Genomic DNA, 17,035 nt, shown 5'->3' with positions numbered 1-17,035 from the left:
CTCCCTCCGCCCCTCCTCCCACCCATGCTTTCTCAAATAAATCATTTTTTAAAAAAGCATAAATAAAACTTTTTACCCTTTTATTAAAAGATAATGGTATTAAATTTAAGATATTAGCAACTTAAAAAACTTGATAAGCATATATTCTAGTCCATTTCATACACAAAACTTCAAAAATATCCATATTGTATTTTCTATCCCAATGCTAGGCTTTTAAAAAAATGGATAAAAAAATCCATACTGAGATTTTTAAATTTTTCTTATTTTTTAAAGATTTTATTTATTCCTGAGAAACAGAGAGAGGCAGAGACACAGGTGGAGGGAGAAGCAGGCTCCATGCAGAGAGCCTGACATGGGACTCAATCCCAGGTCCCCAGGATCACACCCTGGGCCGAAGGCGGCGCTAATCCGCTGAACCACCCGGGCTGCCCCATATTGAGAGTTAAGCAGACTCCATGCCCAGTGCAGAACCTGAGGGGGCTTGATCTCACCACACTTACCCAACTGACTGGGCCACCCAGGTGCCCCTATGTTTACTTTTTCTTTTTTAAATAAAACAAATTATATTTATTTATTCATGAGAGACAGAGAGAGAGAGAGGCAGAGACACAGGAAGAGGGAGAAGCAAGCTCCATGCAGGGAGCCCGATGTGGGACTCGATCCCACATCCCTAAGATCAGGCCCTGGGCTGAGACAGTGCTAAACCACTGAGCCACCCGGGCTGCCCCTATGTTTACTTTCAAAATCAACTTTATTGAGGTACAGCTTTAGGCAATAAAATACACCCACTTAAGGTACACTGTTGAATGAGTTTTGACACCTGCCAGTCACTTGCACTCCTTATACCACCAACCCCACCCAACTCTCCACAGATGTGGAGCCTGCTGTTATGTCCTAAGGGCTTCATCTGTTTGCCCAAGAATTCCATACAAATGGGGACTGTATAGTATGTTTTGGGTTGGTTTCTTTCACTCCCACAATGCTTCTGAGCAGTCATGTTGCTACACGTATCAGTAATTTGTTCCTTTTTACTGCTGGGTGGTATCCTGCTGTATGGATGGATCACATTTTGTTAGTCCATTCACCTGTTAATGGACATGTGGGTTGTTTCCACTTTTGGACTATAATGAATAAAGCTGCCTTGAGTATTTATGTGTCAGTATTCACGTGGACAAGTGTTCTGGCTTCTCTTGGATGACTAATGTCAAGAAAGTAGAACAGGTGGGTTGTGTGGTACTTGTGTGTTTAACTTACAGAAATTACCGAACTGTTTTTCCAAAGTGAAGCGTGCCATTTTACACCCCCATAGCCACATAGGAAAGAAAGTTCTAGCTTCTCTACATCCTTGCCAACACTTGGTGTTGTCAATGTTTACATTTTAATTATCCTCTTTTTAAACAAAATATTAACCTGTTGGCAAAAGAGGGTTCCATAAATGGTATTTAGGTAAGTAACTTAAAAAGCATAAAAATGTCCATAATTAAGTGATCAACCCCAAACATACTATGATCAGATTTTTAATAAATAAGTTATCAATAAGTAAGAATTGCCAAAAGTTAGATGAGGAAAAGGGGGCTTATTTCCCAGGCTATTATCTCATTTGTACTAACCATGTGTATCAGTCACAACTCCTGAAGCTACCATACATCTGAAAAACAGGCTATCACAACTAGATTTTTCAAGATGTTCAGAAAGACTACACCTCACTTGATAATTAAGATTGAAACCTTTGGATCACAAGCCAACAGGTAACATGGCTTTAATCAAAAGGGTTTTTTTGGTCTCTTCAGGTAATTTTTAATTTTTATTTTTTAAATTATTTTATTTATTTGAAAGAGAGACAGGGATAGTAACAGAGAGCACGAGCAGGGAGGATAGGGAGAAGCAGACTCCCCACAGAGCAAAGAGCCCGAAGCGGGGCTCTGATTCCAGGGCCCTGAGATCATGACCTGAGCTGAAGGCAGATGCTTAACCAACCAAGCCACCTGGGCACCCTCTTCAGGTAATGTTTTAAATATAATTTTGAAACTGGTGTTGAAATAATTCAAGTATTTTTTTTTTTGCGCTTTTATAAACTTGCTTTATTTATTTATTTATTTATTTATTTATTTATGATAATCACAGAGAGAGAGAGAGAGAGAGAGAGAGAGAGAGAGAGGCAGAGACATAGGCAGAGAGAGAAGCAGGCTCCATGCACTGGGAGCCCGATGTGGGATTTGATCCCGGGTCTCCAGGATCGTGCCCTGGGCCAAAGGCAGGCGCCAAACCGCTGTGCCACCCAGGGATCCCCGAAATAATTCAAGTATTAAAAACAAATAATAAAGGTTCTCAAAACAAAGCAAGCTTGGACCAGCCCCAGTGGTGTACTCTGAGCACATATGCCACATGACAAAGACAGGACATCTCTTCTGACCCTCTGATCCACTGTGTACATGGGTTAACTCTGCCCATTTTGAAGTGTTTTTTTTTTTTTTTTTTAAGTATTTTCTTTATTCCTGAGAGACAGACAGAAACAGAGACAGGCAGAGGGAGAAGCAGGCTCCCTGTAGGGAGCCTCTTGCCAGACTCGATCCCAGGACCCCAGGATCATGACCTGAGCCGAAGGCAGATGCTCAACCACTGAACCACCCAGGCAATCCTTAAAGTGCTCTTGTTCAGCTTGTGCTACGCTAAAGATGCTCTGCTGCACTATATTTTTAAGCTCAGTTTGAGTGCAATCTCCCCAAAAGTTGAAAAACTGGTGAAGAATATACAAAAGGAAAAATTTACAGGGGCGTCTGCGTGGTTCTGTTGGTTAAGAGCCTGCCTTCATCTCAGGTCATGATCTCAGGGTTCTGGGATCCAGCCCCACACTGGGCTCCCTGCTCCACAGGGGAGCCTGCTTCTCCCTCCCTCTCTGCCCCCTACTTGTGCTTTTGCACATGCGCTCTCTCACTCTCTGATAAATAAAATCTTAAAAAAAAAGAGAAGAATTTACATTTCAATGCCATTCCAAAGTATAAGTCGTTTTTATTCTCCACCTCCACCAACCATGCCTACTGTGAAGCCTTCTTTTCCTCCTTTGGCAAGTACAACACTCTCATATTACATGACATTTTATTTTCCAAATGTATCTATGTGTTGTTTACTGCTTATGTAAGGATGTCTCCACTGACCAATTCATATATTGTATACTTGTAAGAATGATTTGGGAATCAACAGCCCGTATTATTCATTCAAAGGATGAATATTGCTGATAACAGATCACATCTAAATTGATCTGCGGCTTAAAACACAACAAATATTCATTATGGCTCACAGTTTCTGTGGATAAAGGATTAAGCAGTAGCTAGGCTGGGCATTTCTGGCTTAAGATTTCTCATGAGGGGTAGCCCGGGTGGCTCAGTGGTTTAGCACTGCCTTCGGCCCAGGGCATGATCCTGGAGACCCAGGATCAAGTCCCACATCGAGCTCTCTGCATGGATCCTGCTTCTCCCTCTGCCTGTGTCTCTGACCCCCCCCCCCCCCCACTTTCTGTCTCTCATGAATAAATAAATAAATAAAATCTTAAAAAAAAAAAAGATTTCTGATGAGGTTGGGGTGCCTGAGTGGCTCATTCAGTTAAGCATCTGACTCTTGATTTCAGCTCAGGTCATGATCTCAGTGTTGTGAGATCAAGCCCTGCGCTAGGCTTCATGCTGGGCTTGGAGTCTGCTTAAGATTCTTTCCTCCCTCTCCCACTTCCTTCTCTTAAAAACAAACAGATGAAAAAAAAAAAAAAAAAGGATTTCTCATGAAATTGAGTCAAATTCTAGGGCTGTAATTGTCTTAAGGTTTGACTGGGGTTGGAGGATCTGATTCCAAGATGGCATACTCACGTGGCTACCAGGTTGGGGCTGGCTACCAAGTGGACCTCTTCACAGACCAGCCTGAGTATATTCACAACATGGTGGCTGATGTTCCCCAAAGCAAACAATCCAAGAGTGCCATGGGGAAGCTATCTTTAATGATCTAGCCTCAGAAGTCAGATTTCTCCAAATTCTATCTGGAAGGAGCAAGTCACTATGTTTGGGAGGAGGGGGGAATTAGACTCTACCTTTTGAAGGAGGCATATTTTTTTTAAATTTTTTACAGTTTTATTTATCTATTTGACAGAGAGAGAGAACACAAGCAGGGGGAATGGCAGAGGGAGAGGGAGGAGCAGACTGCTCACTGAGCAAAGAACCCAATATGGGGCTCAATCCCAGGACCCTGGGATCATGCCCTGAGCCGAAGGCAGACACTTAACCAACTGAGCCACCCAGGTGCCCTGAAGGGAGCCATTTTAAAGAATTTGCAAACTTATTTTAAAACCATCACATCCATTTACTGTAAAATCTCATAATAACTCGGGCAGCCCTGGTGGCTGAGGTTTGGCTGGCACTGCCTTCAGTCCAGGGCCTGATCCTGGAGACCCGGGATCAAGTCCCACATCGGGCTCCCTGCATGGAGCCTGCTTCTCCCTCTGCCCATCTCTCTCTGTCTCTAATAAATAAATAAAATATTTTTAAAAAATCTCATAGTAACTCTCTACTTCTTTCATTCTATTATTCACTACTTCCAGGAGTTTGGTTGTTACTCCCAACAACACTGTCACAGCACAAGGAGAGAGAATGTTTGTTTATGGGCATACTTTTAAGATAGCTAGCTAACAATGCAATTGATAAAGGTTTTATTTTTTTGTTATTTATTTTTAAAAAAGATTTATTTATTTATTCATGAGAGAGAGAGAGAGAGTGAGAGAGAGGGGCAGAGAAACAGGCAGAGGGAGAAGCAGGCTCTATGCCGGGAGCCCGACATGGGACTCGATCCCGGGACTCCAGGATAGCGCCCTGGGCCAAAGGCAGGCGCCAAACCGCTGCGCCACCCAGGGATCCCTGATAAAGGTTTTATTTTATTTTTTTATTTATTTATTTTTTTAATTTATGATAGTCACAGAGAGAGAGAGAGAGAGAGAGAGAGGCAGAGACACAGGCAGAGGGAGAAGCAGGCTCCATGCACCGGGAGCCTGACGTGGGATTCGATCCCGGGTCTCCAGGATCACGCCCTGGGCCAAAGGCAGGCGCCAAACCGCTGCGCCACCCAGGGATCCCTGATAAAGGTTTTAACTATAAATTCTTTTATCCTCAATGACTAACATATATTCCTTGGTAGTCAGTTAACAGAAAAAACCTGTGGATTTTGTCAGCAATTAAGCACCTACTGGCTAATGGTCACTTTGGATGTCAGCTCTAATCCTGATATGCTGATTTTAATATTCAACTAAATAACTTCATCCTTGGTTACAGATGAGACTGTCACTGTATTATTACCTATACAAAGACAATTCCCTAAGTTTTCAAGTTGTATGAGATGGTGTGCTATACTTCAATGGTCTGTCCTGCTTTCTCCTTTCTGTACTTGTTTCCACAAAGAATGCAGAGCACCCTTTGCAGGGTTGGGTGGGGTGGGGGTGGTCTAGCCATCCAGCTCTGACCTCTCTCAAAGGAGCCCCACTTCCTCTGGTTAGATTCATACTTTGATTTATATGCCATGCCAGCACTTTACCCTCAGTATGTCTAAAACCAAACTCCGCCCTTTCCTTCCAACCCTGGCTTCCTCAATTTATTTCCATTAATGGCTGTAGCATTTCCCCCAGGAACCTGGGCCTTGCCTTTGATTTGAGCCTACGTTGCTGAAAATATAAGCTGTTGCTCAGTGCTCTTTATCGCTCTTCTATCCATGCTTGCCTCTTCATTCCAAAACTGACACTTTCCACCTTCATATTTTTGCTCACATTATTCCTTCTGGCTACAAAGCCCTTCCCCCCACTTCCTAAACTCTATCTATCCTTTAAGATCTAGTGGCAATGCCATCTGCTTCCTGAGGCTTTTCCTGATCCTCTACAGAATGTCTCATACAATTGTTCTGACACTCAGGATCTGACATCACTTCCAGTGACAGGAGAGAACTCTATTTTTTTTAATGAACTCTGAATTCTAGAGATTCAACAACATGTAACGAGCATTTGCATATCATTCATATAAACCTGAGTTTATGGTTATTTTAATAGATGCTTACACAACCCCTCTGAGGAAAGTTCTGAAGCCTATTTCACAGATGAGAAAGCTGAGCTCTGGCAGGGGCTGAGGAGCTCTCCCAAGCTCAGTGGTGAGTCAGCAGCAGTGTCAACATCTCAACCCAAGTCTCCTGATGGCAAGCAGGAGGCTCTTTCCCTCACAGGGACACACTGGCCTCCCATTGTTCTTTCACCAGGCTGTAGCACGGCACGTATGACTGCTCCAACTGCCACTCACTTACTGTATCAAAGGGTAAATGCTCTACCAGATACCATCTACTGATTATTCATTTGAATCAGGTGAAAATGCTGTTTTTGTAGACGGAAAATGGTCAAACATCAATAATTTCATATGGTTCAACATAACAGGAAAGGATTAATTTCCCCCACTAAAAAACAAAAAAGCTAAAGATAATTTGATTCTAACGTATAATAATAAAGAAATAAAGAGAAGAATAAGTGCTCTAGGCTACTACTTAGTTTGGGAAGTTTATGAGAAATGACAAAATAGACTAATGCCACCTGACCGGTGACAGTGGAGGATTTCCTGGAGGAGGCCTGCTAATCACTGCTTATATTATTCCAAAGGAAGCCTAAGAAAACCTAACTCTGTCCTTTCACTTTCTTGGGATAATTTCATATAAGCAGGTACATGTGAATTATAAAAGACTTAATTAAAAAATATTTATGCATTTATTCATGAGACACAGAGAATGAAAGAGAGAGAGGCAGAAGCATAATAGGCAGAGGGAGAAGAAGCAGGCTCCTCGCAGGGAGCCCGATGCAGGACTCGATCTCTGATCCCGGGATCACGCCCTGAGCCGAAGGCAGGTGCCCAACCTCTAAGCTACTCAGGTGTCCCAAGACAGACTGAATTAAAACCTCATTTCTTCTGAAGTGTAGTTTATAGATGTATGCCTTTTGAGCTTTCCATAACCTGGAAATTCTTCTTTTCAAATATTTCCTTTAAATAGTCTCTTTAAAAAGTCTTCTTTAAAAAGTCTCCAGGCAGCCCGGGTGGCTCAGTGGTTTAGCACCTGCCTTCGGCCCAGGGTGTAATCCTGGAGACCTGGGATCGAGTCCCACCATCAGGATCCCTGTGTGGAGCCTTGCTTCTCCCTCTGCCTGTGTCTCTGTGTCTCTCTCTGTCTCTGTGTCTCTCATGAATAAATAAAATCTTAAAAAAAGAGAAAACCTCTTTAAAAAAAATAAAAAATAAAATAAAAGTAAGTCTTCCAGGGGATCCCTGAGTGGCTCAGCGGTTTAGTGCCTGCCTTTGGCCCCGGGCATGGTCCTGGAGTCCCAGGATCGAGTCCCACATCAGGCTTCCTGCATGGAGCCTGCTTCTCCCTCTGCCTGTGTCTCTGCCTCTCTCTCTCTGGGTCTCTCATGAATAAATAAAATCTTTAATTAAAAAAAAAAAAAAGTAAGTCTTCCTCTGGGATTCTAGTTGTGAGTCTACTGTCAAGTACAGCAAGCAATGACAGGGCTCCCTGTCTCCAGTCTCATTCCAACGCCCTATGACGGACATCTAATTCTCACAACACTGGCACCAGAGAGCTCTTTCTAAAACACAGATGATCCTGTCTTTCTCTTGATTAACATCCTGCAAGATTAAGTCCAGGCTCTTAGCACAGTGAGGATCTGGCCCCTCCCTGACCAGTAGACCTCAGCTCTCCTCCCTCCTCAGTGCCATCCCCCACCTCCTTGTCTCAACATTTTATGCTCCATTGTTACCAACATGTTTATCATTCTCTGCCACCCGTAATCCTTCATGTTCTTCCTCTGTATTCTAGCAGATGCCTCTGTCCCCTGCTCTGGGAAATCTCTCCTATTAATATCCACCCTCAATCAGTTAATCAAATCATATCCTATTATTTTGGTGCCTTATTCTACTTTTATTGCACTTCTCACACTATACTGTGATTTCTTTATTTACATACCTGTCTCCAAAAACAGCCTTTCTTTTTCTGTGGAATTTGAAACAGACTTCAAGTAGCTACCACCAAATACCTTGCTTTTATGTCTTTGGTCTGTCTAAAACCAAAATAAATTGGATAGGCGACACCTGGGTGGCTCAGCGGTTGAGCGTCTGCCTTTGGCCCAGGGTGTGATCAGCTCCCTGCTTTGGGCTCCCTGCATGGAGCCTGCTTCTCCCTCTGCCTGTGACTCTGCCTCTCTCTCTGTGTGTCTCTCATGAATAAATAAAATCTTTAAAAAAGAAACCAAAACAAAATAAATTGGACAGAATTGCTTTAAAAGGAATAAAGAGAAACTTTAGGCCTAGATAGTAATATGAAGTTTTGTTTTTGTTTTAGTAATTCTTTAACCTGTGCATATTTTATACATTCTTCTGCATATTTCACAATATAACAGTAAAAAATAAAGAATTAAACCAAACAGCCAGGGCCCTATCTGGGAATTTAACAAGATATTTTTTGGGGTGCCTGGTGGCTCAGTCAGTTAAGTGTCTGCCTTTGGCTCAGGTTATGATTCTAGGACCCTGGGATTGAGCCCAGCTTTGGGCTCTCTGCTCAGCAGGGAGCCTGCTTCTCCCTCTCCCTCTGCCACCCTCCCCTCCCCTGCTTGGGCTCTCTCTGTCAAATAAATAAAAATCTTTAAAAACAAAAAGCAAGATATTTGTTTAAAACTATTAAGTGATGTTTTATTTTAATTTTTTTTCAGTGTAACTGATTTCTTAGTTTTATTTTTTTAAGATTTTACTTATTTGAAGAGAGAGCACAGGGGAGGGGCAGAGGGAGCAGCAGGCTGCCCACCTGCTGAGCAGGGAGCCCTACTTGGGCCTCAATCCCAGGACCGCTGGATCATGACCTGAACTGAAGGCAGATGCTTAACTGAGCCCTGCAGGTGCCCCAGTTCATGTTCAAGCTTGAAAGAAATTGTCACACTGTTTACCAGATGGTAACATGTTACATTCCCAACAACAGTGTCTGAGAATTCTGGGCTCTCCACATCTTCACCAATACCTGTTAGGATCAGTCTTTTTAGTTTCAGACATTCTAATAGGTATATAGTATATCTCACTGTGGTTTTAACTCATATTTTCCTAAAGACTACTGATGTTGAACACCCTTCCATGTGCTTACCTGACATACATATATTTTCTTTGGTGAAGCACCTATTCAAATCTTTTGCCTGTTTCTTTTAAAATCAAGTTGTTTATTTTCTTATTAATTTTAAGACTTCTTTGTATTTTCTGGATTCCCGTCCTTTGTCAGATAAAGGATCTGCAATATTTTCTCCCAGACTGTGTCTTGTCTTTTCATAACAAATAATATTAAAAGCACATTTTACGTACCAAAAGCCAAATAAATAAGCTAATGGCAGAGTTCATGAACTGAAAGATATACCATAAGAAACCATCCAGAACATAGTACAAAGGGACAAAGAAAGTAAAAACATAAAAGAGAATGTAAAAGACAAGGAGAATAAAAGGAAAGACACAGCGTATGTCTAAGAAGGGTTCCGGAAGAAATAAAAAAGAATGTGGAAGAAGAAATACCTGTACAGATAACTGCAGAGAATTTTTCAGACGTGTTGATAGATGCTGAGCCCCAGAATTAGTAAATTCAACAAATCCCAACAGGGAAAAGTGAGGAGGACTCTTTCATCCTAATTTCATTAAATCCCCAAACCACTAAATTACAGTAAAGGGATTCTGACATCAAATAACAGAAAACTACAGAAATGATCTAGCAGGAGAGGAGACCACAAAAATGTCAGGACCTGAAAAGAAAATGAATGGGAAAGGAACTCGAGGAGGTCTGAGACGTCCCCAAAGCTGGACAGGTGTGGGGAGCAGCGGAGACCGGACAGGCCCAGGTACACCACAGAATAGGTGTCTTGAGAACTGGCAACACTTCCTGACTCTAGAAGCAGCAGAATTTTCCAGGTTTATCCTCCAGACACTTGAAATGTTACCTGATCTAGAGATCTTAGACACAGTTGAACCAAGTCACCATATTAATAACAAACGCTTCCAGAAATAAACTCTCACAGTTTCAGCCGATTGCTTTGACAAAGATACCAACAAGACAATTTGATGGGGGAAAGAACAGTCTTTTCACCAAATGCTGCAGGCACAAACTAGATATTAACAGGCAAAAGAATAAATTTGGACCTCTATTTCATACCACACAGAAAAACCAACACATAGCCCCAAATGTAAGAGCTAAAACTATAGAGCTTTTAGAAGAAAGCAGAGGGGGCAGGATCAATTCACTTCAGCAGTTTACTGCATGTGTACAGGAATAAACAGGAACTGACTCAGAGTTTAGTACGGTTGGCTGAGAAAACAAGGAAAAAGCACTTCCAGGACACCTAAGGAAAATGATGCTGTACAGAAGTGTTTACGCCGTAGACCTGAGACCACTCTCTTTATAGGCCTGCCTGAAGGGGGGCCCTGGGGCTCTCCTCTGGGAACTCAGATTTGGGGAGGGTTCCCACCATTCCCAGAAGTGGTAAGAGAGGCTTGTTGAACCTCGAATGTTTGTGCAAGTAAGATGGTTTGTGTTAAATACCTTTCTTCTGGGAGTCTGGTGTTTTTGTACCTGCTACACAGAAGCTGCCTACATGACCAGCTCTCCTAGACCACCTGGGCACTTGGGGCTCTACTGAGCTTCCCTGGTTAACAACGTGTCACACTTGTCACAGCCAGTTGCTGGAGGACTGAGCATGTCCTCTGTGGTACCCCCCACCACGACTGGGGAAGGACTCTTTGGAGTTGGTACCTGTTGTCCTCAGACTTCACCCCATGTGTCTTTGCACCCTGCTGAGCTTGTTCTGTATCCTCTCACTGTGGTGGATCACAGCTGCAAGCACAATAAGATCTTGAGTCCTGTGAGTCCTCCTGGTAAGTCACTAAAACTAGGGGTGGTCCTGGAGAGCCCAGACACAAGTATATACTAACAGAATAAATCCATCTGCCTTTATGGCATATGGTCAAACCAGATCCCCAGAATTCTATTGGACAAGTAAGTTCTGAATGCTTCTGGCAGTGTGTGCATGTAACCTGGAAGTTCCCTAACCTGGCAGGGCAACACAGTCATATGTAGGCCCACCCCAGACTCACTGAATCAAAGTTGGGCCAGTGGCGTGGGCATTTATTTCTTAGAAAACCTGACCTGTTGACCTGAAATTTTTAGACAGCAAAATTTCCCAAGCTCCTTGTCCCAGCAGCTGCTAATGGGCATGAATCACACCAACTCAGCTTCCTGTCCTCCAAAAACCCACACACCCTCTTCCCTCAGCTGCAGCTTGATCCATTCCTGGCTGCTGTAGCTTACAAAGCAGAAGGCTCAGTGCTCCATTATTCTATATCCAGGGTATATACAAAAACATTGCTGAAGAAAGATGTTTTTAGTATCTTATGAACTTTAAAAATGCACATAGAAGTACTTTGTAGTCAGTAAGAAATTTACAAATGCGATATTTATTGGGCTTAACAGGCAGGTATACGAGCCATAAAATACATCAGCGTCTTTGATGTGATGCTTCCAGTGCAAAGTTACACCTCCTAACAGCTCTTTGCCTTCCTCTAATTAAAAACTCACATAAAGACTACAAACATATTTTTAACTTTGGTTTCAGGTTTCAGTTTTGTTGATCTTGAGATATAAAGATTATCTCCATGTTAAGAAACAACTTCATCTGGGAGAGATCACAGACCCCCCACATCTAAACATTAGAACTCATATCCTTTCAGGACGCTTGGGTGGCTCAGCAGTTGAGCATCTGCCTTTGGCTCAGGGCATGATCCCAAGGTCCTAGGATTGAGTCCCGCATCGGGCTCCCCGCAGGGAGTCTGCTTTTCCCTCTGCCTGTGTCTCTGCCTCTCTCTCTGGGTCTCTCATGAATAAATAAAATAAAATAAAAAAAAGAATTCATCCTTTCCTCCTGAGCCCTTTCCCTGTATCATATATACACTCTCCACCTCAATACAAAGCACTGTATTTTAACACTCAATAAATTTATTTCACCTTCCCTGAAGTTCAGGTCATAGGCAATCTTAGAACTCAAAAGATTCTTTTATCTTTGAAATTTGGTTTGACAAGTAAGTTCTGGATGTTTTTGGCAGTGTATGCATATAACCTGGAGGTTCCCCATCCTGGCAGGGCGACACAGTCATATGGCAGAGTTTTGCAGGCCCACCCCAGACTCACTGAATCAAAAGTCCTACCAATGGGGTCTGGGCCTTTATTTCTTAAGACTTTCTGAAGCAGATATGCCTCGCAGAACCTGAGACTCTAGATTTGGAGTGAACAAATCCGTGTTGCTCATAAATAAATAAAAATCTTTAAAAAAGGGGAGGTGCTCATACCCTCACCCTCAAGGAGAGAGGTCCAGAGATATGGTTTAAAGTTGTACAAAGTAATAGAAAGATAAGGATATTATTTCTTTTTAAGATTTTATTTATTTATTCACAAGAGACACACACACACAGAGAGAGAGAGAGAGAGAGAGAGGCAGAGACACCGGCAGAGGGAAAAGCAGGCTCCCTGCAAGGAGCCCACGTGGACTCAATCCCAGGACCCCGGGGTCATGCCCCAAGCAAAAGGCAGACGCTCAACTGCTGAGCCACTTCAAGGAAGTCACAAAAGTAGCTAATAAACTAAAATCACAGCTCAACAACACTAAGTTGGGAAGTAGAAAGGCAAAGTAATTTGCTCAGGTTTAAATAGCCATGAAGTTCTGAAGCCAGTGCCTGAATATGGGCCTTGCATACTCCAGACCATGTTCTTTACCCGCATCAGGCTGTGCCAAGCACTGCGCTAGGAAGTAACCTGCCCAAGGTCACACACCTGGTTAGTGGCAGAGCCAGAAAAAGAAACTAATTCTCTAGCCTGAAAATTACTTGGAAAAGTTATTACTAAAACTTCCAGAAAAGACTACGTTGAAAATTTCTCTCATTCACTCATCTCCATTCATTCCTTCATTTCTGCTCATTCTTTTCACGGACACCAACATTTCTTAAAAAGAGTTCCTCCACCGAGACACACTTCCTCCCACTCCCCCCTCCCCCGTCAGGCCTGTTCTCCAGGGCTATACCATCTGATAAAGCAAGTCCTCTGCTTAAGACAACTAGGAAGGAGACTACAACCCACCAGGCATTTTGTCTTTCAAAACCTGACAGAAGGATTGAGACATCCACATGGAAGATCCAAGCGAGTCTGCTTGCTCATCTCCCAGTCTAGAACTGAGAGCACCTGCTTCTGGGGACGGGCCAATCAGTCACATGCCCTGAAGGGAACAGCTGCTGTGCCAAGAGGCGCCATGGCTGAGGGTGGGGGTGGGGGTGGGGTATGAGGGATGTTGGGGGGCGGCAGGCAGTGGCTGTGCCCGGGACCAGCCTGTGTGTGTGGGCCAGACGTGGACTGCTAAAACCACTCAGTGGCTCTGTGGAACTTCATGAAAACTTTAGAAATATTCAACAGAAATGCTAATTTCTACCCCCCAAATAAGTCTTTAAAGAGAAATTGTAACCCAAGGTCATTCGTACCTGTAAAAAGCAATTCCAAAATTTCAACTTGATTCACTATTACTTACGCCATTTTCCGTGCGTTTCTCTGCAGGTACATTTATTATATTTCTCTGAGTTCTTTGCTCTTGGTTCTGACGGCCACCTAGAGAAATGAGAGGGCCACACTTACTAAAAGATACACGAGTAAGATGATACTCTCCCATCTCTTCACTAATTATTTATGCAACACAAGTAAAAAATACCATGCTGAACAACTCAACACTTGACACAGTTGAAAAAATGCTTTATAATTTTATAAAGTTGTTCAAATGAAATTTTTCTTCTATTTCAGAATCTTGAAATTGACTCATATCAAAAGATTTCTAACACTTAAAAATGGTCAATATGGTAAGTTTTATGCTATATGTATTTTACCACAACTAATTTTTATTAAATATTTTTTAGACTTTTTTATATTTTAGCAGGGACTAAAACAGAACTTAATATCCAGCAATAAGAACACTGCTGCACAACTCATCTTCACAGGCAGGGTCGCAACGGACACGGGACATCAGTGCAAATTAGACATCTTCAGAATTCTCCTTTATTCCACAAAAATTAAATTATTCCCCCAAGAAGGCTTCAAACTTCAACTGTAGAAATTATATGTGCCATATCTTTTAAATAAAATAAAGCCTACTGCGTGCTTGTGCACCTGGTAACTCAAGTCACAGAGGCCAAAGTCTTTGATGTGCCCAGTGCCAGCCCCTACCCCACTCATCTCTACAGCTGTTCCTTAATGTCATTTGAGAATTACTGCATCCCAGAGCATGCTTTAGTACCTAAAATCCATGACTTCAAAAGCACATGAACCTCATGTTAAAAAACAAAAAGACAGGACAACATGCTTTTTTCTCTTTCTTTCCTATTACTTTGAAACATTTGAAGAAAAATGGTATAATGGAGGTATGGCTTGCTTCACTTTAAAGCATGCATTCTCAAAGACAGTAATATTGTCCCCTAGAGGGCAAAGACTAGTCCTTGGGGAATAAAAATACCTTACTCTTTTTATGTATATAGTAAAGATACAGAGTACAGGAACAAATACATAGTATATCTGATGGGGAAAGATGAAGATAATAATAGAATGTCCGAAAAAGGGAACAAAAATTCAAAAAGAAGTTAAACAGATTTGAGTGGCATGGCATGCAGCCAAACACAGTCCTACAGCACACAAGAGCAACGTTGTAGAGTCTAGAGTAGTTTCCTAGTAGCAGGAATCACACACACACACACACACACACACACACACACACCCTTAGACTATGGCATCTATCAGCTTACAGGGTAAATTAGATTCTTAATTATTCTTGGTATTTTTTAAGGAATAAAGTGTTCAGATTAATTTAATACTCTACAATTTCTCCCTCTTCCAAATAACAAGCTACCAAGAAGTTGGAATACTACAAAACCCACAACATTAAAATTATACCAAGTGCCACTTAATCTTGATGGTAAAGATGACCTTGCATTCTGGAGTCAGAAAAAAATGAACAGTCAGAGGTGACATTTGGTGAGTGCTTCCTGTGCATTGGCCCTACTGAGCACCGTGTCAGTACACCTCACCAACCACAGTCATAGCCCTATGCACCCTGCAAATGAGGTGAGGGCAGGAGCCTCGGAGTCACTTGCCCAAGATCCACACTAAGTAAGCAGCTTGCTCCCAACTCCAGTGCACCAGCTCCTGGGTTGTAGTGTATGCTCTGCAGATGGCCTTCATCGAGCTACTTTATACTTCAAGCATGTTTCCCCAAGTGTAATCAGTAATTGAAGTGAACATCCTCTATGCTCTCCTCTAGCTCCCACATAGAGAATTCTCATCATTTTGGTGAGGGAGTTCTTTCACTTCTTGTTATGTATATGCTGTAGTTCTACGTAATACACACTCAAATGTAAACCCTTTTAAATAATATCAGATGGTGACAACTGCCTTATACTCAGCTCTGTGGGAAGCACAGAGGAAACATGTTCTTGAATCCTCGACTCTGGCTGCTTAGAATACAAACAGGAGAAGCTCAGAGAACAAAAACAAATCAGGGAACAAAGCACTCCCCCCCTTTTAAAAAGGTTTATTTATTTATTTGAGACAGGGCTGGTGGGGAGGAGAGGCAGAGGGAGAGAATCTTTCAAGCAGACTCCCCGCTAAGCACAGAGCCTGACACAGGGCTCGATCCCACAACCCATAAGATCCTATGATGAGCGGAAAACAAGAGCAGGAAGCCCAACTGACTGAGCCACCACAGCGGCCCAAAAGCACTCGCCATCTTATTACTTGGGCTCTGAGAGATAGGTGCAGTTTGCATAAGCATGGGAAGAGGAAATAAGGCAGAGGGTAGAGCATTGGGGGTGGGGGGCTTGTGAGTTAGGGACCATAGAATATGAAGATGCAAGAAGGGATGTGGCTGAAAGGGAGAAAGAAGGGATGGGGAAGGAAGTTGAAGAGATGGGGAAGGTCCTATTACAAATATCATCTAAACTAACCCGGGAAGTATCAAGTAGGGAGGCAGGGATTTTGCTGGAAGGTTTTGTAAAGTGATGCAAGGTATGATGAATTTGGTTCTTCCAGTCCTGACTGATGGTCCCTGCCAACCTGGGAATCCCTGTCACTACACCTCCCTGGCAGCTTCCTTCATCCTGGTCTGCATGCTCCCCTCTACGTCCTGTTCATCTTTCAAGGTCCCCAAGTATGCCTTTTCTAAGTACTATGCTTTGTGCTGACAGTTGTCCCCTTCAGACCATGCAGCTCAAAATCCCCTCCTCCCACTGGTCTGCTGCACACACTGCGTCAGCACCACTAGCTGAGTAGCACTGTAGGTGATGATGAAGTTCAACTGGAAGGTGAGCACTGTCACCTTCCTTATGACTCCAAACAGTTAGCTCAAGTATCCCCAAAACTTCTAAACTTTATAAAATGAGAATAAAATAAGACCTCACCCTCAGCCCTCCACCCAAGACATTAAGGATTATGTACACATATCAGTAAGAGTAAAATATGAAATTTTAAATTTAAGTACAGCTAGGTAGAGGAGGGGTATAAGTATTTGGAGAGTTCAGGCAGAGAGCTAACATAAATTCTTGGCACTAGAATAGCACTTAGCTGTCAACTAGTCTAGTTTTCCTTCTCAGGAGGCTTTTGTCCTGAGAGGTTGGGCCCTTGTCTAAGGTAAAAAGTGGATGAAGGGCTGGACCTGGAGCCTTGGTCTGAATACAGAGACCAGCAGCTGGATGGAGTAAGACCCAGAAGTAATGGCACATTGTAAGAAATAGCACTAGAACAATACTTATAGCTAAGGAAAGATGGTTATAAAGTAGCTAGTAGTTGATCCTGGAGTGCCAGGATCGAGTCCCACATCAGGCTCTCTGCATGGAGCCTGCTTCTACCTCTACCTGGGTCTCTGCCTCTCTCTCTCTGTCTCTCA

The 17,035-nt window shown here is 42.7% G+C and overlaps 1 protein-coding gene across 2 annotated transcripts in view; it reads right to left on the bottom strand.

The window, feature by feature from the left end:
- The window catches only part of PPP1R13B (protein phosphatase 1 regulatory subunit 13B), an 87,527-nt gene that overhangs the window by 24,335 nt on the left and 46,157 nt on the right, over positions 1 to 17,035 (bottom strand). For both annotated transcript variants that reach the window (XM_041758060.1, XM_041758061.1), the window contains exon 4: positions 13,643 to 13,719. In XM_041758060.1, the coding sequence (XP_041613994.1) occupies positions 13,643 to 13,719 (77 nt within the window). The remainder of the gene's footprint in view (positions 1 to 13,642; positions 13,720 to 17,035) is intronic.

The sequence above is a fragment of the Vulpes lagopus genome, chromosome 6 (assembly GCF_018345385.1).
Source record: "Vulpes lagopus strain Blue_001 chromosome 6, ASM1834538v1, whole genome shotgun sequence".
Lineage (NCBI taxonomy): Eukaryota > Metazoa > Chordata > Mammalia > Carnivora > Canidae > Vulpes > Vulpes lagopus.
Note: the sequence above shows the minus strand (reverse complement) of the source record. Positions and strands in the feature narration are given on the sequence as shown.